The 22568-nt window shown below is 41.1% G+C and overlaps 2 protein-coding genes and 1 pseudogene across 3 annotated transcripts; all 3 read left to right on the forward strand.

Annotated features, from left to right (window-relative positions):
* Nucleotides 1-397: 397 nt before the first annotated feature.
* Nucleotides 398-3032, forward strand: LOC130655364 (uncharacterized). Of its 2 annotated transcripts, none has more exons than XM_057458113.1 (5): nucleotides 398-617; nucleotides 714-914; nucleotides 1452-1744; nucleotides 2023-2068; nucleotides 2570-3032. In XM_057458113.1, the coding sequence occupies exons 2-5, from the start codon at nucleotides 767-769 to the stop codon at nucleotides 3007-3009; spliced, it is 927 nt and encodes a 308-aa protein (XP_057314096.1). In that variant the 5' UTR covers nucleotides 398-617; nucleotides 714-766; the 3' UTR covers nucleotides 3010-3032. The 2 variants fall into 2 exon arrangements, with proteins under 2 accessions (XP_057314096.1, XP_057314097.1); XM_057458114.1 differs by having other exon boundaries at nucleotides 718-914.
* Nucleotides 3033-17223: 14191 nt separating this feature from the next.
* Nucleotides 17224-18787, forward strand: LOC130653911 (uncharacterized). The gene is made up of 2 exons (XM_057456406.1): nucleotides 17224-18636; nucleotides 18758-18787. The coding sequence occupies exons 1-2, from the start codon at nucleotides 17224-17226 to the stop codon at nucleotides 18785-18787; spliced, it is 1443 nt and encodes a 480-aa protein (XP_057312389.1).
* Nucleotides 18657-21514, forward strand: LOC130654380 (uncharacterized protein K02A2.6-like; annotated as a pseudogene).
* The last annotated feature ends 1054 nt before the right edge of the window (nucleotides 21515-22568 follow it).

Here is a 22568-nt window from a genome sequence, read left to right on the forward strand (position 1 = left end):
GTCATTTCCTCATTCCTCCAACCATGTCGACTCGCGTAGTTTTTAAATTGAGTATTGGTCGATTTTTTTAACAGTTATAAAAACCACTTTTAAAATCATTGAAAACTCAAATTTCAATTTTATAAGAATCATAAGGCTTAAAGAAAAAGTACAATATTATAAAAGAAGTGTGTAAGTCTCAGGAGGAAAAACAGTGTCAAAAAGAGTTCAATTTTAAAAGCTCCTCTGGGCTTAAGGGCTAAAACAGAGTACGTGAGTGGCTTAATCACTGAACAAATGTAGTATCGATAAACACTTGTATTATATTCGCTTAGCTAAATCACTTTTGTTATTGGCTAATCACCATCACTATCTAATACGACCTTTAAAGACCTTTAATTGTTGCTATTAAGAAGCTTTTATTGTATATTTGTTGTCCAAATTATGTTCGGTTTCATTGTGCATAAGTATATTTTATGTAGTTAAAGATGTAGATATATTACACATTTTAAGGCTTATTGTAGTTTATAAAATAATTTCTCACATAGTACTCTATCTCCTAAAGTGTGGTCCATGTTAATATAAAAACTTTACAATAAGATGTCTATCATCAACGGAAGAATTTTCACAATGTCTAGGTAATGTCTCCTTTCACTAAAATATAGGCTATAAAAGCTTTTTTTTTTGTAACTAAGATGGTTAATACGCACACTTAAACTTACAATTAAACTTAGCTAGATAGTATATTAACAACATAGTTTTCGATAGAGGAGTAAAACTCTCAAAAATGTCAGCTGCGAATGAATTTGAAAGAAAGTACGTTCATGAATTTTATGATTGGAAAGCACTTTCAACTCGCCGAAGCTCTGCAAAATGGAGAAAAGTGGAAGAATTCTTACTCAATTTTGAAGTCGGGGCTTGTATAGCCGATATAGGTAAAAATTTTATTATATTTTCTATGCGCATAGACATTCGCTCAAAAAATGATCTTTGCTTTGTTATTTTTCCCCTATGGTTATAGGTTTTTTTTGCGTAACAACAAAAAAACTCTGCTCTCATTCATCATAGGCGAAAAATAAGAGGGTGCGAAACAAATCCTTTTAAAAGTATACAACCTTTGAAATAAAATTTATTTTTTAAATGTTTATCTTGAAGCCTTTGTATTTCGGGATCTTCACATAGATTTTTGGCTAGTCCAACGATAGAGGAAAACATCTAAATTAAAACTTAAACAAAATCCTTTTGTTACGGTAAGTTAGTAATGTTAAAAAAATGATTGCCAATCTAAATTTCGACACACAAAATTTCAGGGTAGTCCATTTTTTACCCGACCGGAAAATTTTACGTTACGCATTTTTTCAAAAATACGGTGCAGCTACGTAGAAAATAAAGAACGCGGTTAAGAAAATTGCGGTACGCATAAAACGAAATTATAAGTATTGATGCAGATATTTTGTTATTCTATTTCTAAGGATGCGGTCATGGTCAATACATACAAAATGGCTCAAACTTCATGGTTGGTTTGGAAAGAAGCATTAAGACTTGCGACATGTTAACCACATCAAATCAGCAAATTCAATTAGGAGACGTTGCAAATCTTCCGTATCGCTCAAATTTATTTGATGGTGTTATATGTGTCGCCGTCATTCATCACCTAGCAACAAAGCGAAGAAGAAAGAGTGCAATTGTTGAAATTTGTAGAGTTTTAAGAAAAGGAGGAAAGGCGTTTATAACTGTATGGGCAATGGAGCAAAAACACAGCAAGGTAAAAATTTTGTATGGGATGCCGTTTTATCTAAAATGATATTGCTATTTTCCATCATCATCATCAAAATAAGTCAACTAAGCACGTATATCTGTCTAGTCGGTAGCCGGCGGATAAATCCACGGGTTTGCCCGTCCTTTATATACCGCATTTCGTGTTAATGTAGCATGGCTTTTTTTCTCGCGCTTTTCTGTAAACAAAAAATTTATGATGCACTACTTCTTACGACAAGTTGCATTTATTTGCATTTGTGTATGTATTTAAAAATTTATTTTTAGTATGGCGGAAAAGATGTTTTGGTACCAATAAAAACACGAAAGGAAAGTATGAAAATCATCTCTGTAGATCTCTCTTCATCCCTAGGACTTCTTAGCATTTCTATATGAAGACGGAAGGTGTCGTCTTCATTTCTTCTTAAATATAAAAATACTGAGAAGAGCCTGGAGCGAGGTTATGTGTTTAATATGTATTAGCCATAGCTTTTTCCTATGTCTCTGATTATGTTTCTAAGTGCACCAATGAAGCTGAATGGTTTTCAGCAAAATTTGAATTTTCAGAAACTTCGTTTCCAGACTGCTCACTTTCCTCGCAATTCAGAAACAGTGTAAGCCGGCAAATATAGACAATTCCGTCCATTATGAGTCGCTGAAACTTGAGTTATATTAATTTGATTTTCCAGTCTAGTTTTCGACTTTTTCCCGCGCAGAGTAATAACACATTTACGCGCAGAGTAATAACACATTTACGCGCAGAGTAATAACACATTTACGCGCAGAGTAATAACACATTTACGCGCAGAGTAATAACACATTACTTTCTTTACAGGAAATAAAGAAGGTAGACAAAACCAGCAACACAAAATATCGCCAGAAAAATTGGATCATTTAACAAATATCGAACGAATTTATTCATATATTACAAAAGAAACATATCGAATTAAAACAAAAGTTTGTTGTGAAGTTCAGAATTACTTAACAGAAGATTCTGCTCCTGAACCAAAAGCGAAAAATGACGTCAGTTTAAAACATTTGGGAGCATGTGATGAAGTTGATATAAAAACGCAGAGCATTTGTGGAGAGGAAAACTTAGGAAGAGATAAAGCGAATATTTCCTTAGATAAAGATTTCGAAGATAATTTTTTTAAGTATTATCATGTTTTTACCGATAGTGAATTATTAAAGCTTATAGCAGAAGTAAAAAATGTAAAATTGATAGAGCATTTTTTTGATAATAGAAACTGGGTATTCATTGTAGAAAAATTGTGAAAGAAGATCAACTATACAGGTCACTCCCTCCTTTTTTGGAACTGTTTTAGATGTGGCAATAGCTTTTAGGCAATTCTAATTTCAAGTTGGTTTTGTGGATAAGATGTTTGTATACCCTCTAAATTATAGCGCTTCTTTTAAGTAAAGCTTATGGTCTTATCGTCTGGACGAGAAAAGGGAATGAAAATAAAATGCTGTATCAAGTTGCTTTTAATGAAAATAGACACCGTATCTTATGAGATTATGGAAATATTTTGCTTTTTCAAACTTTCAGGCTACCCGAAGGAAATGAAGTAAGGATAATAGCTAACATTCAAACATTTCGAGTTAAATATATGCTGTTTATTTGCTGCCTAAAAATGTTTTCTGCGAAACTGATTTAATGTGTACTTTTAGTAAGCTCTGTTGTCTACTCTTTCCTAAAAAATAGTCCATCGTTAAGAAATTTGTCCCTACACTTTGAAAACCATATTAGAGGGCCTGCATTATTACGACAAATCATAAAATTCTCATAACAGCTTCATATTTATTTTATAATTTTACAAAAAGAATTCTAAATTGTTAAAATGGAGTGTCCTATTGCATTGATCTTAAATTTTCAATCACGGTGGCGCGTTAAAGCTTGAACCATCCGATCGCGGTTTTGCATTGCGTCACATTTAAGTCGCTTCGGATTTGGCGTGTTTTGAAACTTCATATAATTTTCCTATTAAACAAGACCTAATAGTCTTCCTTATTCACACCACATAATACCACACACAAGCCCATGCGCTTATCTCCAGGTGGGCTTGAAATTGGAATGGCTTATGTGGGTCTATGTTCGGGTGGCCTATATCCAGACCGGCTCGGAACGCAGGGTATGTGCAATAAAGCCGTTGAAAAGTATCCCCAGCTGCTCAAATATGTGTAACGAGACATGCGCGACAACCTTGTTGTGAGATGCTAATAAATGTGCGTCAACTCTCAATCAAAATTCGATAACTTCGGAACTGCAGCATTGATGATATTTATGGCTGGTATCGGCTTCTCTTTGCCCCTCATGGCCCTATAATTAGTTCAAGAATTGGAGAGGGAGAAGGGAATGAACGGAAGATTCAAGCCCTAGATGATCGTCTTGAAGACTATAGAGTAAATGGAGAATTGTAAGGACTGTGAAAGGGTAGTCGATTCGAACGACAGGTGCACCTGCGGACGTAGGTTTGTGGTAAGCGATAAAATGTTGTGTTGGTACTGCTACCATGAATATATTACGTATAACGGAGGTGGCTGTGTATGCACGATGACATGCATTTCTCTGAAGTCGATTGAAGTATACAATAAACAAGATACTGCAATTTGAAAATGAGCTTGTCAAACTCAAATTGTTCTACTCATTTGCTGCTACATTTACAGATATAAACGATATCAACGCAGACTACCTGACAGTGTCGGATCCCATTCCTGCTAATGGAGGTAAGGATCAACGGTACATAGTAGGATACCATACACGGAACATTGTGGTAGCCCTCAGGGTAAAAACACCAAAAACGCCAATGCAGTACCGGCAATGAGTCTTGATTTTGAAGAGTACCCCGATTGGATTGCAAAGTATCGTCAAATCTGGTCTAAGATTGAGGAATTGATTTCTGAGCAATTGACAACGGAGCCCGTGAAAAAGGACCGTTATGTGAACGCCAAGCTAATAAAGAAAGAAAAGAAAATAAGGCCAGAATTTTAGACTTTTTACCATCAAGCAGGCAGTCGTCTTCATCCAACTGCGGACAAATGAGTCTCAACCTATGGTACACATCGGTTCTGTAATAGGCATCGTGGTCACAGCTTGTGTAGTACCTTTTTGCAGGGTCGTAGTGTAGGTCCAGGAGCTCATGTAGGGGTCTGTTAATCACCAACGCATAGCCATCGCTGACACGGAGCATACAGAGTCCATTTTTCAAGACAAAAAGTTTAATCTTGTCTTTCGCCTGGCTATTGACAATAGTCGCGATATCCTCTATTCTGTACAAACCATTCAAAATCTCGATCCGAGTTACCCTCTGATCAGACCCCACTTTACGCATGGTATAGTCGGTATTGCTATACAGGTTAAGCCATGCAGGTCTAACTCTGATGACTTTCAGAGCTATACGAGTGTCCTGCCCCAGGTAGTCCTCAAAGATCGTAGGCTTTTCGATATCAGTGATGTACAGTTGCTTAATCTTTGTTTTAAAACAAAGATGAATATATACTCATATAACCCAAGGCAAAATATAGGAGTATCAGAGGAGAATGGGAACTTGGTATTACAAATTTGGAACATCAGGGCTTTTACGTCTCTGTAGACTTGCATATTGAGGTAGCCTTCCCCAAGTTTACTAAGTATTCTATCAAAATCCCCACCAATCTGCTGAATGACCCTGTTAGGGTGGGTTGGACAGGGCAGGCCTTGGACTACTGCAATGTCCGGGTGAATTTCGCTACCCATTGCGCATCAACAGCCCTAGGCATATCAGCCAAGCGTCTGACGGTCTCCGTACCCCTTGTCAACTCGATCTTTAAATTTCATGTCTATTACCAAATGCGCCGCATCCTTGCCAGGATGAGGGTCTTCATGCCGTACGATGATGGGTTTTCTCAGTACAAAAACCCCTACTCAACCTCCGAGTATGCACAGGTCTGTCGCGAGTATGGTGCGGATGCTAGTGCCTTATATAAGTTCAAAGCCGTCCTGTCCTCCCTTACAAACGGGATATGGTGGCCACAGTTTGACGGCGACTGGGCCAAATTCATCATCCCACAAGCCAAAGCCTAACATCGGAAGGTGTAACCAAGCTGAGTGAGAGTATTCGCGTCTGCGTGATTCTATTGCTAGGGTCTCAAACAGGGGCTAAAACATCCCTTCTAGGATCCGGTGCAGACAATTATGCAGCAAGGCAGATCCTATTGCAAGAATTCGAGGCCATGGTACAGCGCCAAGAGAACGTAGGGCATGGCATTACAGAATTTCAGAAGGTGTTACAATATGCCCGAACTCCGGTAAATTTTGCCGTCATTCCAAACGTGTACATGCAGCCTTCCGACATGAACCTGCGCATAGGAAAAATTGTGGGTTACAACAACAACATCCTTATAGCACCCGCCAATGTAAATGTAGGTGTACAGGTTGATGTAAATAACAAGCCTATTCCTACGTAGAGGGCTATCAAACCACCCCCAAAGCATACCATCAGACATGTGGTGGCTGCCAAATCACCGCCAAAGCATACTATGACCCCTGGGCATACTATGCCCCCTAAGCATACAACACCTATTACGCCTCCCATACATACTCCCGATCATACCATACAGGCTATACCATCTATACCTCCTAGGCCTACTACATTGCCTCCCATACCCGAACAACCACCACAAAACCAGCATGAGGACACCAAGACTGTCAGGATCATAACGTGGGTGGGGATCATCATTGCCTATACATGGCTTAAAAATAGGTGTGTTTCCTGATATATAGCACGACAAGGCCGGCTACTGGCGCGATGGCCATATACAGGTGTTTTGCGGCATATCCAACGACTGTTGCCGCTACCCTCAGGAAGAAAGAGACTACGGTACCGATGAATCCTGGTAATGCGATACCCGCCTTACCTGCCAGATATTTCAGGAAGTTTCCGAGCCTTTCAAGTTGTTTCTCCATAAAACCTTTTCCAGCGCCATCCGCGGCACTTCCTTTCGCAGCACCTGCTGCGGGACTTCTTCTCGTAACTGAAAGTACGATAGTGCTTATCAACAGCCCAATAGCAGAGACTATACTGGCTATGGTTATACCCTGTTCTTTGAAGAGCATCTTTAGCTTCTCGAGCAGGGACGTGTCATCCGTGGCAATGTTCATCAGGGTATCCTTGGTCAAACTCAGCTGGCTATAAATATGTTGCTTTTGTATCCTTTCCGAATCCTCGGTGGTCTTTTCTTAAATCAATCCATTTTTCAAGGTCCGTCTTCACCTTTTTATCTCTTCATCGATGCCGTCTTGATTCCACTGACCCCCATCTTTTCCGGCCTTCCATTCCTCAAGCCGTTTCAACCTATCCCCTGCCTTGCCAATCTTGTCCTCATATAGGATCTGCCTTGCCCGCAGTACCTTCAGGGCGCTCTTGATAGTTTGCGATGCCTGATGAATCCTATTTATTTCATGCTCATCGAGGCCTTTGGCATTCCCTCCCGAAAGTCTTTCCGATGCGTCTATAAAAATCTCTCCATTTCTAATACCTTATATTGAATCCATTTTAATATGCTCTTCCCTCTGTAAATGTTTCTGGGCCTCTGCCTTACTACCCTTGTTAGGTGTTTGATACTCATCAAAACCAATGGCCTTCATACGCGCATCACCCGTAAACTTTCGGAGCTGTTTAATAGTTGGAAAGGTACCTTCCTGCAACGTGACTACCACTTCCGGAAAGATCTTTCACTTGTCACAACCTTTTTAATAATAATTTGGCCATCCTCATCCATTCTAAACGTGTCGCTATGTATCGCATTAGGCGTCAATTACACCCCATCCATAAGATACGAGTAAAGACTATTAACCTTCGATTGAAAAATCTTGGCCCTAGCCGACTCCGTATCCAACACTATTCGCATACGCGCTCCTACCTGCTGTTGTCCTGGCGTTGAAGTCCTCGATGTTCCGGGGAGTTGCTGCATACCATCATCTGGTTTATCATCCCCTCCCCCGCCACCCTCATCTTCCCCAAGATCTGGTTCATATACTGGATTGGTCGGCACCTTTATTTATAAGATTTCTCTATATATAATAACATGAGCATATTCGGAACGACCCTAGACACATATGCAGAAACGAAGCAGCTTTTCGCTATCAAAGGCAGGAGACAGAGGGTTCAAATTAGTCACATACTCTCAACTATAAACCAGAATTAGGACCTTCATGTGGATATCCCCAACATGCCTCAGAACGATGTCATTTTTCCGGGTAGTCTCAAGGTCTTATTTGACCTGACGTTGACAGGGACTAATACAAAGCGTACCATTGTCAGTAACATTGGCAAAAGCCTGGTGAAGAATTTACGTATTACATTGAACGGCAAAGAGGTGCAGAATATATCGGATTATAACATCCTGGCAGTGTACCGGGACCTCTGGCTACCCAAATTTGATAGGGACAACAACATCATTTTCGAAGGTATAAACTCCAACAAGTCAAGGCCTGCGACCATGTAGGGACGGATGAAGAAAAGGCGATTGTTACGGCTTATGGCAACACGTTTTGCATACCCTTAAGAAAAATGTTTGAACTGACGAGGGACTTACAATTTTATCCGGGGGAATTCCATGATCGGCTGCAATTTTTTATACATTTCGCGTCCTATGGCGACGTCATCAAAGATGCAGGGCAGCCTCTGGGAGCACGGCGGCCAAAGCAGCCGATGCCGCGTACAAAATTATCAATATCAAGCTTGAATTTGACAAGATTACTCATGAAGGCTTGGCAAGTGCTATGATGTAAAGGTACAGTCGTCTCGCTTTGCCCTACGAATGGATACTCCGTAGCAAAGTAGTCATGATGATAAAAGCAAATACCAGCTATAACCTCCAGATTGACACTCCTGCCAGGTCCTTGAAGGGTGTGTTGTTACTCTTCATAGACCCCGGAAAAGTTAAGCCCTATGCCGGTTTCAATGAATTCTTTTACAAACCCAGGATCGAGAGTATTAATATCACTGTCTAGGGAGAACTTAAGGAGTTATACTCGCATTCCATGCTTTCCAAAGATCACCTCGAACAGATTGTCAACATTTTTGGTGCCCATGACTCTATTTTACATGGTAGTGGAAGGCCCCTGCAGAGGCTTAGTTATGGCATCACGTTGCACATGACCAAAAAAGCCAAAGGAACTGGGGATATTAGATGTTTATCTCCTGCAGGACGCCCAAATGAACATCCTGGCTCGATGGTGTGGTGTATTAAATAAAAGATGGCAACGATAGCTGTGATCGTGGCCGGGGATGCAATAAATGCACTAGCCTTCTCCGGAACGAATTATCTATTTAGCAAGCTCTCGGGGCACGGTGAGGCGAAACGGAGAAGTCATGACCCACTGTTGAAAAGCTTAATGCAGCTCAGGCAGAGTGGATACGGAAGAGGCAAAATAAACTCGACTGGCTTGCGATGCAGCTCAAAGCGGGTAAAAGCCTGAGAGAATTGGACGATAGTGTGTATCAATATTACATTGCTCCGGACAAGTAAACCCCGCAATTGAAGAATTTTTACATGTCCTCGAAGCAGCAACAAGGTGGTGAGTTAACGTTCGTCCATGGCTCCTTATCCCTGCTAGGGTTCATTGCCAATAATCTGTAAGAACACATTTTTAACATGTATAATAAATACATGTCAAAGGCATCACATATCGTTACAAATGAGGAGGCTGAAAAGTTGAGCCAAATTTACTATACCCTGGAACATCTCTAGACCGGCCAAAAACGTATTGACTACCCCCATTTCACCATTACAACACCCAACGAAATGCACCGGTCTGATCTACTCTACATGCCCCATGATCAGTTCCATGAAAGCACCTATAAATACATTCTTAAAGAGATGGACGTAGCTTCAAGATACAAGGTTAGTTAGGCCGTTGCGCACCAAGAAAGTAAGCGAAGTCGCTGGCATGATCCAAGATATCTACAAGGCAGGACCTTTACACTACCCCAAAACCTTTCACTGTGATAACGGTAGCGAATTCAAATCGGATGTAACGGAACTACTGGAGGGTAAAGGGATTGAGATTAGAAGGGCTACCAACAAATACCACCACACGTGACAATGTGACAAATACATCATGCGGATTTTTCCCTCTTCCAAGGATCAGGATGTCACCCTGGGCCTTCAAACCCGCAATTTCTTGCCTTGTTATAGTTTCCCCAGCCAAATATTGAAAACTGCGCGCTATGTCAACAATACCTAAAAAACGTCTAAAATCGGCACGTTTGAACATAGGTTGATTTTGATTGCCGAACAGGGTTTCGATGGTCTCTGCGTTGAACTTAACTTGCGACGACATCTTTTTATATATCAATGCCCGGTCAGAGGTTTTCAACGTGGTCATTCGAGAATCCTCCAAGTCTTAGGATGGTCCAATCTCATTTTTCAGCTCAGCCTTGATATCCGTCCGAGATGAGATTCGTTTCCTCGTCCAGCAACTTCATGTAACTCTTTTCAGCAGGGCAAACAACTGCTTCTTTTGCCTCCTCAGATTTTTAGGGAGAGCTGTATACGATTGGGTTAAGAGACACAAGCTGTGCTTGCAATGCCTACCACTGATAGCAAGCTCAAGTAGGGATTGCCGACGCTTATCGAGGCTTTCATCAGCTATGACATCGTCAATCACAAACAGCGTCTCGTCACCCACCAACAATGAGGATAGTTTTTGAATCCATTCAAACAGCTCATTTCCAGGGTCTATAAAGAACACGTAATTATCCCTACATAATGAGGCCCTCTCGAGATGGTACTGTTCCACCGTATAGTCGGGCACAGATGATGATATTGTGATAGTGCTTTTTATATCCATTCTCGAGGAGGTCCAGGGCGCGTTGTTTTTTTCCACACGATATGGGCCCTGTGAAAATTGCTGTGTGGGGGTCTTTTACAACATCCAACATTTTACTCAATAATTTGACCACTTCCTGTGGTGAATCTTGGGGTACGTAGCTGCACATGCCTCGCAAATCCATACACTGCCGTGATTTTTTCCAAAGACCCCCGGCAGGCAGGGCATAGCTTGGTATTTTGAGTGTGGTATTCCATGGGTTGCGGAGCATACATTAATTTTCCCTGCAGGAACGCCACGTGGAGTTTGTCTAAACACCTCCCGATGGTACAGTATACGAGGATACCTAGATCTGTCTTGGATTATAGGGTCTTTTTTAATATCCCTGAGTAATTCATCTATACTGTCTATCTCTACAAAGTTTCCAATCATGCTAGCATACAGGTTTATAACATGGGTAAACAGTGCTCTAGCTGTTTTCTCCCCTTTCTCTTGGAGTTGTCGCTGTACATACGCGGTATGGACCTTGTCGATTGCTTTCTCCGGAACCTTGTCGACGGAGGCCTCTGTGCATTTTTTTGGTAATAAGTGCCCTTGCCTTTGCGTAGGGCCTCTTTCAGCACCCGACTCTTATCGATAGGCTTTTCAATATTTTCATATTCTGCAAAGGCATTGTCAAAGACTTGTGCAATATCAGACATCTTTATTAGCGGTCGTTTATAACAAAAAAGAATGTAGGCTATCATGGTATAGGGTAGGAGTACAGCGATTAGTAGGCACACCTCCATTTTATTCCTCGGTAGACGCTAGGCGGTAATGGCCTCTGGCAAGCGTTGTAATTTGATCTGGTTGCACGATCCGTTTGTCATCTGTCCTGTTGGATGCTAGCTTGTTCACCTCCTGGGTATATACCGCTTGATTCTTATTTCGAATAAGCACTTGGCTTTTGTAGACGTCAACGCCCTCTTCCAGACATCGCCGATAGTCGTCGAAGGTGATGGATTTTTTAGTCACACATCTTTTAACGCCCTTAACTTTGCAATCCCTGTTTTTTAAGGCTCTTTTAAGCATATAGCTTAGCCCTTAGGGTGATGAATTCAGTCATGATTTTACCACCTAATTCGTCCTTCGTGATTCCTACAACCGCCTTTTTTTCCTTATAGGAAGAGGCCTCCCATCATCCGGATTATAGGCACTTGTATCGAAGCGTGCCTCAACATCGTTAGCGATATCTACATAGAAATCATGTGTCCTTATATGGTACACAAAGGAGTTTGTGGTACACAAAGGAATCTGTTTCCATGTAGCAGAGCTGTAATTTGCTACCATATTTTGGTTCCATGTATTCGTAATAAAACTCCTACATGACCACCTTTGACATGTCCAATATAGCCTGGCCTATATACATCGGCTTATTTATCTTGACCTCGGTCTTGCCCATCTTCACACCTACCAGGTTTTTGCTAAACCAGCTTCCGCCCTTGAAATTTGGTTTCATCACGAGTTTCGTATACTTGTCCTCGTTGGTAACCAGCTGGTTCCATGGTTTTGCCGAACTCGTTTTTTGGCATCCGTTCTCAACCCCGCGTTGTGATCGATGTACCCTTTCAGCCATGAATTCTGGTTAAACCGGATGACTCTGCGTACTTTCCTCAATTCTAGCCCATGTTTTATAGCCTTATGAAGAGCCCTGATATGCACCACATATTTCCACTTGTCCTCCAATATCGGTACCAATTTCTCGACCCTATGGACCACCGTGCGTTTGGGTAGGAACGGTAACTCGTTATGCCTGTCGTGTAGTCCTCCGGAAAATCAGTATTAACCTCCAGGATGTTCCCACGCTTATTGTCCCTAACGAGCTTTTCGATTTGCTTTTCGGTGAATGCCTCGACGTTTGATACCCATTTGAAGCCATCCGTGGGTAGGTCTTGATGCATCGCCCAGCCGTATAGGTTGTTGGCATCCAGATACTGGAGGTAGGAGGATTCAACCTCCGGATCGCACTGGTCTCCCATGTATTTGTTATGTGCTTTGTCGTAACGATGTACGGCTTGGGTCATACCTTCCTGGATACCCCTCTCGAACATCAATAGCATGTCGGGGTCTGTGAGGAGCTCTAGCTTTATTCCGGTATATTTAAGTGCTGGCTTTCATGCCAGGCCGGGTGCGTTGTAAAAGTGTGAAGGATCAAGCTTGTAATTCGTCAAGCACCCGCCTCGAAATGTCTCAAATACGTTGGGTAATAGCAGGACGTCTGTGGTCAGGTAGATGTCATGGTAGTCCCCCATGGTGACGTTATCACCCTCTGGGTAATAACATTCCATACCTTTTTAGCATATTCATGGTCCCTGTCGCTGATACCCTTTATATTTAGCTTGGTGTGGAAGGCCTCCTTTGATGGCAGCTCCGGCTCTTCGAATCGCTACAATCCATTCATGTACTCATAGGGGTACACACCTTTTCTCAACATCAGCCGGAAGGTATCATCCTTATTGATAAATGTGGCCATGGATTGCACGATTGCCTTTACCCGGTCACGATTATTCTGCTTCGTGGTATTTGAGTCACAATTTTTACACCAAAACCTTGCCATGTATTCAGCGTCTATGCCCTCGAATTCAAGGCAGGTATCTCCACACTGTTGACATTTCATGCATATGGCGTTTGTTCCAATGAGGTTGCTTACCAATTTCTCTAGACTGGAGGGCATGAACCGACAACTACCGATGAACCGTATCTCTATGGTCTTGCATGTCTCGCCATCAGTGTACCCCATACCTCCAAGCGGTACCTTGTTTTTCACGTTGAAACTGATATATTTTTCAACATTTTCCGCTATACACCCGATGTCCTGGGTGTCGTACTTCTCTCCTAATTCCTGGATAAAAAGGTGTGCATCATACCCCGACAAGTTGTGGAAAATGATGGGTATATGGCTGGGTATCTTGTATTTGAGGTTGCAGCTGTTATGCGCCGCGCCTCGATACAGTCCCGTGTAGTGACAATGGTCCCAAACTTTGTGGTTATTTTCGCAATCGTCAAAGGGTTTTAGACAGATGTTACATTTCTCAGCCTCATTGTAGTCCCTTTCCAGGACCTCTGTTAGAGACGTTTGACCTCATCCTCCAGATGGTTGAAGATCCTCGTCACACAGCCCTCACCTCTGTAGACTGTTAGGGGATCCGGCACACACCCATAGGCAAAGGTACTATAGGTGCACCATTTCTCGGCCTCATTTGGCACCGTATTTTTAAGTCCTCGTGGTCCTTGCAGTAGCTGTGATGCTTGTCCCTCGAGCCAACTGTGGGAAAGGCCTGGAGGCAGTTCAGGCGAAAGTGCATTTTTGCTGTATTTTTCGAGGTCACAATACCCAGGAGCTTCGATAGACTTTTGTCGGCCATGTAGTGAGTCTTTTTGTCATCCTTAAGTAGCAGTTTCCCACGTACACTATGAAGTGATCGTTTAGGATATTGATGTTCTTCACATACAGGATTGATCTTCGTCACATACACGACGTTTACCGCAATGTCAGGGTTATTCGTCTCAAATTTGTATATGCTCTTGGTGCTTGTGGGGAACTCTTTACCCTCCCAGTTATAAACGTATACATAGGGTCTCAGTTTGGTGACTCTTTGGGGTCTCTTTCAATCTCCGTATGATGTAGGCCAGCGATGATGCCCCACTTAAAACACTCCTCATCATCATTTTTTGGGTTAATATTAGCCTTCTTTGAGGCTATCCACTTAGGTCCTTGTAGATACAACGAGCCCCTCGTTAGCCTCAATTTGTGAAAGTCTGTATTGAGGTGTAGGATTCGACTGATCGTAAAGCCACTCTTGGATAGCGCTGGGTTTTCCACATGTGTTCTAATCTGAACAAAAAAACCGTACCATCCAGCACGTTGTCTACGTTGCTACTCTGGAAGAATGAGGTCATATTACTTTTGAAGACCTTCTCTACCTCAATATAGTCATCGCTGGCTCCCTCTATATTTGATGGCTTCTTTCACATGATCCAGAGCGACAGCTGTATCTTTGCCGATCCCATATCTTCCACCTGCCCCTTAACCAAGGTTTTCACATTGGGTATCACCATTCCTATATACCCGTCAACGTCTGCTCCTCCCATGCCAGGAATTCGGAAACTTCGAAATGTCCTGCTGATTGCATGTTTATATTCCTGGGAGGTAAAATCAGGGAATGGCTGTTCATATAGATAGTCTTCCTCGGCCTCCTGTTCTACCTCGTCATGAAGTGTAGGTCTTGTGTTGGCTGCCCCGCTATATAAATTCATCACGCATGGTCGCATATGATCTCTTGACCCCCTCTCTTATAGGTTTGGGGACACCGTCCACAAGCCAATTATAAAATCCCTTCATCCCATCCCTTACAACAGAACGATTTTTTGATAGTTCCTGTTTCTCGAAGACGTCCATCTCAGATAGGGACAATACCCAGTTATGCCATTCCCTGATTTTACCCCACATAGTTAAACGGGTCTTGGCCATCCCCTGCGTCTCAAATAAGTCCATATCCTCAGACGTTATAAGTCTGACCGGTTTCTGTAATACATTCTCAAATATGGCAACCAATTCAGCCTTGCGCAGATTATAATACCCGGGTAAAACACTGTTTTTAGCGATATCACGTAATTGTTTCACAGTATGTGTGTTCATTCTTTATTGCATAGAATTTACTTTATCGGAGGATTTCATAACGGTCAAAAAATACTAACGCAGTTTAGTCTTTACTGCGCATGCGTTTATTTTTGATGACGTCAGCATTCTATATGAAATTCACTCTGCGCTAGAATTTTACTACTTTTTGTATGATTTAAGACATCATCACTTACTAGGGAATTACCCCTACTCAGCACCGTCTATTAGGGACTTTACCCCTTGAATTCCATGGTTAAGCACTGTATGGTACTGCAGGGCACTGGATATTCAGGGACTTGCTGTGACGTCACTGCGTTCGTGCACGCAAGTGCGCTAGAACATACATTTCCCTATCTCTATAATTAGTTAAATGGCTGCTGAATAAAACGTTCAGGATGCCAGCGGATCGATTAGCTTGGTCTGCTCCTTTAAAAAAATTCTAAATTCAACATTTAACAGGTGTCAATACTAGAAAAAGTCCTAAACAAAGGCTATCAATATTTTAATTTTAAAAATATTTGTTGAATAATGAATGTTTAATGTTTTTGACATAAATCTTCACCGTAAAACATTGAAGAACGATAACACAGATATTCAGATAGATATTCCTTAAGTTTCAGAACGTTTAGACAAAGGTTATAAAATGCTGTTAATATTCTTGGTTGTTATTTCGAGTCAAAGATCTTATTTTTGATGTTTACAGGTAAGTACATCTAAAACCTACTTATTTTCACCCCATACACAGCTATGAAATTCTGTAGAAAAGATTCTAAAAAGATACATGGATAGTTAGTTGTGAAGTTATTTATTTGTTATTACAGTGGTTATCTTAGTAGATTTTAGGATTTACAAATCTATAAATATTTTTCTCCCGCTCAAAATTTCTTTTCTGGTTGCCACAAAATAATGTTTTGTAAGTTTTACTTTTCAGTTTCAGTGTAAATAGTACTCTATATCAGTCCTTGCCTTTAAAGCTTCAAAGCTATAAAAAATTTACGCATGTGAAAATTATCCTATAGAAATCTTATTAAAGACGGTCCATTTTTATGCAACATTGTTTATCTTAGTGCAAAAAGTGATGAACTTCAAACAGCAGCTCAGTTTCGTGTAGCGAAGAGTAAAGTGGCACGGGGTATCTGGTCTGCAAATTACAATGTGACATTTTAATATGGCGGAGTTACGAATTTAAAAAGTGGAGTGAAGTGAAGGTGTTTGAACCCGTAATTTATATTTACAAAGTATAGCCACGCTTCAAATTTCAAAACTAGCTACCCAAACCACTACCTCAAATGCTACCGAAATTGGGTTACCCTATTTTTCAATTAAACCCCTACATGTCAGGTTTGTGACACTGTTTGAGTAAGATATGATTGCATTGTTCCTGGTTTTTTTATAGCTATATATACAAAATAAATGAATTTTCAAAGCCTTTCAGGGACAAAAGTTTATATAGCTATAGCTAAAGTAAGTTGTATATATACGGTATAATATAAGAAAAAAATGTTCGCTAAAGCCTACCTCCCATGACAAAACGTAGATGGTAGATGTGCATATTTTTACGGGTAGCCTTACAAATATTGAGGGATATACCCTGTCTATTATTTCAAGGAGAGGTCACATGGCTTAGATGGAGAGTCCTAGAGTTTTAAATGCTCATTTTGAGCTACACAGATCTAATTAGGGCCCGTGCTCTACTAGACAACTGGCAACATCCAACAGCCCACACAGTATGCCATCTCATCAATTTCCCTCACATGGCTTGGGTTAACCCAGGGCTATGGTAACATTCACTCGTGTTATATATCCGCCATTTATGTTTACATTTTGTTCTCTGCTATTGGTTACACTTTAAAACCATGTGTTTGTGTTTTCCGCTTATATCTTTGCGAGATTTGTACATGTGATTTTATTATAAAGATGGCGGTCTAAGAAGTGGTATATACATTTTCTGTCTGTCTGTTTTTCCCCATCTTTCTGAAGTTATAATAAGTGGCGACGAGGATATATTACCGAAATGGCTACCTACGGAAAAATTGGAGAGTTTGATCCGGCAACGGAACTCTGGAACAATTACATCGAGAGAGTGAATCAGTTCTACATAGCAAATGACATTGCAGATGCCACCAAGAAGAGAGCAATCCTGCTGAGCTCATGTGGAGCCAAAGCCTACCAGCTGTTGAGAGGTTTGTCAAATAACGATCCTGCTTCCAAATCTTATGACCAGCTAGTACAATTAATGAAAGATCATTTATATCCCACTCCCAATTCGATAGCTGAGAGATTCAAATTCAACACTCGTGATAGGCAACCTTCTGAAACAATTTCCCAGTACTTGGCAGTTTTGCGTCGACTCAGTGAACATTGTGAGTATGGAGAAACACTGGACGACATGTTAAGAGATAGACTTGTTTGTGGTATTAAGGAGGAAAAAATACAACAAAAGCTCCTGAGTGAGAAAGACCTCACCTTAGCCAAAGCCCTACGAATTGCATGTTCTATGGAATCAGCAGCAAGCTACTCCAAAAGCATTCTCCAACATCAAGCGACAGGCAACATTTCAGAGAGTGTCCACGCTTTGGAGAGAGCCCGAGACAACCCAGGGAGGGATTGCTATCGATGTGGAGGGACAAAACATACAGCAGAGGCATGTCCATTCAAGGATGCTGAATGTTATTATTGCCACAAAAAAGGACACACCGTTGAAAAATGTCGTCAAAAGAAACGAAATGATGAGAAATCCAGACCACCCCGGAAACCAATAAACCAACTGGAGTCCGAACATGAAGGAAATGTCTACAAAGAAACTGTTGAACAGTCCGATATGTTTAACCTGTATAAATTAGAAGGGAGCAGAGTTGAACCGCTTTTTGTAAATGTCAGTATTGAAGGAAAAACCATCAAGAAGGAGGTCGATACCGGTGCATCGATGTCGGTGATAAGTGAAAAAACATTACGGAAATGCATTCCAGAGTTGACCATCCAGCCTAGTAACTTAAAGTTAAAAACTTTTACAGGGGAAATCATAACACCCTTGGGATCAGCTGCTGTAAACGTTGAACACCAAAAACAGAAATACACACTGTCATTGACTATCGTACCCGGGGAATCTCCTTCATTGTTAGGTCGAGATTGGCTAAAAGTAATCAAGTTAGATTGGCCCAGTTTGTTCCAAGTCAAGCATTCTAGCAATACCAATCTACAGCAAATATTAGTACAGCATGCCGCCGTGTTTACGGAAAGTATGGGATTGCTGAAGGACTTTAGAGTCCATATTCCTGTGGACTCCTCTGTCGCACCAAAGTTTTGCAAAGCACGACCAGTCCCGTATGCCTTAAAAGACAGGATCGACACTGAACTTGATAGACTTGTACAAGATGGCATATATGAACCAGTTGAATATTCAAGATGGGCAGCCCCTATCGTACCGGTAAAGAAAGAGGACGGTACTATCAGAATATGCGGCGATTACAAACAGACAATAAACCAGGCTGCACCTTGTGACTCTTATCCAATTCCGCGAACTGAAGATCTTTTCGCCTCAATGTCAGGGGGTGAAAAGTTCACAAAGCTGGATTTGAGTCATGCATACCAGCAATGGGAGTTGGACGAGGAAACAAGAGAATACCTCACAATCTACACACACCGTGGCTTGTACCGCCCCACAAGACTTCAGTATGGAGTACATTCCGCCACCGGCATTTCAGAGGGAAATGGATAGGCGACTCCGCCATATACCCCGTACCAAAGTGCGAGTAGACGATATTTTAATATCTGGTAAGGATGATGAGGAACATTTGAGAAATTTATCGTCAGTCCTGCAAGTGATTGAAAGCTCTGGATTGCGACTGAAGGAAGTCAAATGCGTATTTCTAGCAGAAGAGGTGACTTATCTGGGTTACAACATTACCAAGGAAGGAATATCGCCTTCACCAGAGAAGGTCAAAGCTATAAGGAATGCAGCCCCTCCAGAGAATGTTACACAGTTAAAGGCTTATCTCGGAATGCTCAACTATTATAATCGTTATCTACCAAACCTTTCTGCTGTTCTCGCCCATGTAATGGATGATGGTTCCGAGAAGCCCGTATGTTATATTTCACGGACTCTTTCTCCAGCAGAGAGGAATTATGCCCACATTGAGAAAGACGGTTTAGCCATAGTATTCGCAGTCAAAAAGCTTCATCAATATCTTTATGGACAGTCTTTCAGAATTATAACTGATCACAAACCTCTTTTGGGACTATTCGGACAAAACAAACCAATTCCACCGCTTGCAGCTGCTCGTGTTCAGAGATGGGCCCTCCTGCTGTCTGCTTATAGCTACGTCTTGGAGTACAAACCAGGTGTCAATCACGCCAACGCTGACTGTCTAAGCCGCCTTCCACTTCAAGCAGACAGTTCTGATTACTCGAACAATGAAAGTGCAATTCACATGATGGACCTAGTGCAAGCACCACTAACCTCCGCTGATGTTAAGCTACATACAAGTCGTGACCCAGTCCTGAGCAAAGTGTTGGACTTGATATCCAACGGTTGGAAAGTAAACCGAGAAATAGAATTACAACCGTACTTTTCAAGGAAGGATCAACTCAGCATCGACAACCAATGCTTGCTGTGGGGTTCTCGTGTCATTATACCAAGCTCGTTACGACCACAACTGCTTGGACAACTTCACCAGTCTCACCCAGGGATCACTCGCATGAAAAGTTTGTCGAGAAGTTTTGTGTGGTGGCCAAAGATGGATTCTGAGATTGAGTTAACCGTCAAAAATTGCAAAACCCGGAAATCCACCAAAAAATGCCAGCTGCAGCACCAATACATTCCTGGGAATACCCAAGCCAACCCTGGGAGCGGATCCACATGGATTATGCGGGACCGTTTTTGAACAAAATGTTTTTGATAGTTGTTGATGCTTTTTCAAAATGGGTGGAAGTAATAGTCATGAATAGCTCCACCTCCACTGCGACTATTGAGCAACTGCGCAAAATCTTTGCCACGCATGGCCTGCCTGGAGTTTGTGTTAGTGATAATGGACCGTGTTTCGCAAGCACTGAATTTGAGCAATTTATGAAACGAAATAACATCAGACACATTTTTTCTGCACCATACCATCCTGCTTCAAATGGACAAGCAGAGAGAACCGTCCAAACTGTGAAAAACAGTCTTAAAAAGATAGAATCGAATGGTCAATCCATTGAGACCAGAGTAAGCCGTTTGCTGTTCACGTACCGCATCACACCACACACCACCACGGGCAGGTCACCTGCAGAACTACTGTTCAATCGTCAATTAAGGAGTGCCCTCCATTTCGTTAAACCAGATCTGAAACAGACAGTCAAGAGGAAACAGATGGATTCTGAGAATCGAAGTCATCGATTGAAACCGCTGCGGCAATTTCTAGACCAAGAGGAGGTACTGATCAGAAATTTTGGTCAAGGACCACGGTGGGTGAGAGGAAACATTTCGAGAAAGAGAGGACCTGTGACATACGATGTTGAAGTGGGAGAGAAAATCGTTCAACGCCACATCGATCAAATGCGAGCTGCAACCGGCGAGAGATTAGCTGATTCAGCAATGGTAGAGACAGACCCACCTCTGGCTGTGCTACCACAGTTTGAACCGTCAGAAGTTGACGAAACCGTTACTGAAATCGAGCCAAGGGTCCAGTTACCTGTTCCTGAGACATCTGAGCCGTTTGTAGACGTTGCAGAAGATGTGAACAAGGACACCAATTCTCGACCTGAACGATCTCGCCGTTTACCAAAGCATTTCGAGGACTATGACTTGAACCGCATTGTATACGTTTAAACTGTGAACTATTGGTGGAGGATTGTTATATATCCGCCATTTATGTTTACATTTTGTTCTCTGCTATTGGTTACACTTTAAAACCATGTGTTTGTGTTTTCCGCTTATATCTTTGCCAGATTTGTACATGTGATTTTATTATAAAGATGGCGGTCTAAGAAGTGGTATATACATTTTCTGTCTGTCTGTTTTTCCCCATCTTTCTGAAGTTATAATAACTCGCCCATTTTAAATTGCCGTTGAAAGGAATCAAACCCAGTCTCCCGCACAAAGTACGAGAGATATAACCACTAATCTATGGCGCCACATGACAAAAAAATGACTCAGTTTACCAGTTTATTTTTCAAGCCAATAGGTTAGAGGGAAAATACGCCATTCCCCCGGCTAGCTCTTCATAAACAGGGAATAATTTTTTCATAAAATCTTTTTTTCTAGCTTTAAAGGCATCTTAAAGTCATTTCTGAGGTATTTTTACAAGTTGGGCTTAGGCCTCCATAAAAAATATTTTATGTTCACATCCTGAAGACCCTGCAAAAATAAATCAGTCTGATGGCCGGCTGTATTTTTTTGAATTTCAACAAGGTGAATCAATAAAATTACTTTACTTTGGACCACAGTTGTTAAGGCCACTGGAAGTTGATTCTTTGTTCATGGTAATTTGTTGCAATAAAACTAAAATGCGAGATGCGCTAATTTTGTAATTACAAAAATAGTTATATACATGATTAAACAGAAGTTTTTAAATTTTTATGTAATTTGTAACAAAAATTAGCTATTTCCGCTAAAATAGTTATAATACAATCGAAAAACAAGACAGATTATTGTCGTAACACCCTCTTTCATTATGATTAATATATATGTTTAAAATTACACTAGCTAAACTGTAATACAGTCGATACCATTTAGGAAAAATAATTAAAACAAGATAGAATACGCTTGTCGTAACACCCTTCTCTGTTATGAATTTAAAAAAAAATGATTTCTCCACTGCGAAAGACTTTAAATATTCTCAACTAAACCACCATAGTCCGAAAGAGAATTTGCACTTAAATTTAGATTTTCCTATAAAACTGCGCAAAAAACATTAAAAGAACACTAAAATTGTTTGTTTTATTTTTATTTGTTTTATTCTGCTTGGAAAAATTTCAGAGAGTTACTTTCTTTGTTGACTAGCAGAGACTTGTCAATTGAGGTTAAAGGTATAGGTTGTATGAGGCTTTGTAAGAAGTGTTATATTGTAACGTAGTGAGACATGGGCAGTGAAGCAGGAAGATCTTGACCGTTTAGAAAGAAATGATATGAGAATGGTTAGGTGAATCTGTAACGCCAGTCTGAGAGACAGAAAGGGTTCAGATGAGCTAAGAAGTAGGCTAAGAATTAAAGATGTTATCCAGATAAGAAGATTGAATTGGTTGGGACACTTGGAAAGAATAGAGGAGGATAATTGGGCAAGAAAGTGTAGAGACTTGATAGTTTCTGGGGCAAAGCCCAGAGGCAGACTGAGAAAGACTTGGCATGAGGTTATAAGGAGTTTAGATCTAACACAGTCTAGA

The sequence above is a fragment of the Hydractinia symbiolongicarpus genome, chromosome 8, assembly GCF_029227915.1.
Source record: "Hydractinia symbiolongicarpus strain clone_291-10 chromosome 8, HSymV2.1, whole genome shotgun sequence".
Taxonomy (NCBI): Eukaryota; Metazoa; Cnidaria; class Hydrozoa; order Anthoathecata; family Hydractiniidae; genus Hydractinia; species Hydractinia symbiolongicarpus.

Bases quoted from the DNA above. Each gene is read 5' to 3' on its own strand.
- LOC130655364 (XM_057458113.1), top strand. From the start codon at position 767: ATGTCAGCTGCGAATGAATTTGAAAGAAAGTACGTTCATGAATTTTAT. The intron at 915-1,451 runs GTAAAAATTTTA...TCTATTTCTAAG, and splicing joins GGCTTGTATAGCCGATATAG to GATGCGGTCATGGTCAATAC. The intron at 2,069-2,569 runs GTATGAAAATCA...CTTTCTTTACAG, and splicing joins AATAAAAACACGAAAGGAAA to GAAATAAAGAAGGTAGACAA.
- LOC130653911 (XM_057456406.1), top strand. From the start codon at position 17,224: ATGGCTACCTACGGAAAAATTGGAGAGTTTGATCCGGCAACGGAACTC. The intron at 18,637-18,757 runs GTAAAGAAAGAG...CCTCAATGTCAG, and splicing joins GGGCAGCCCCTATCGTACCG to GGGGTGAAAAGTTCACAAAG.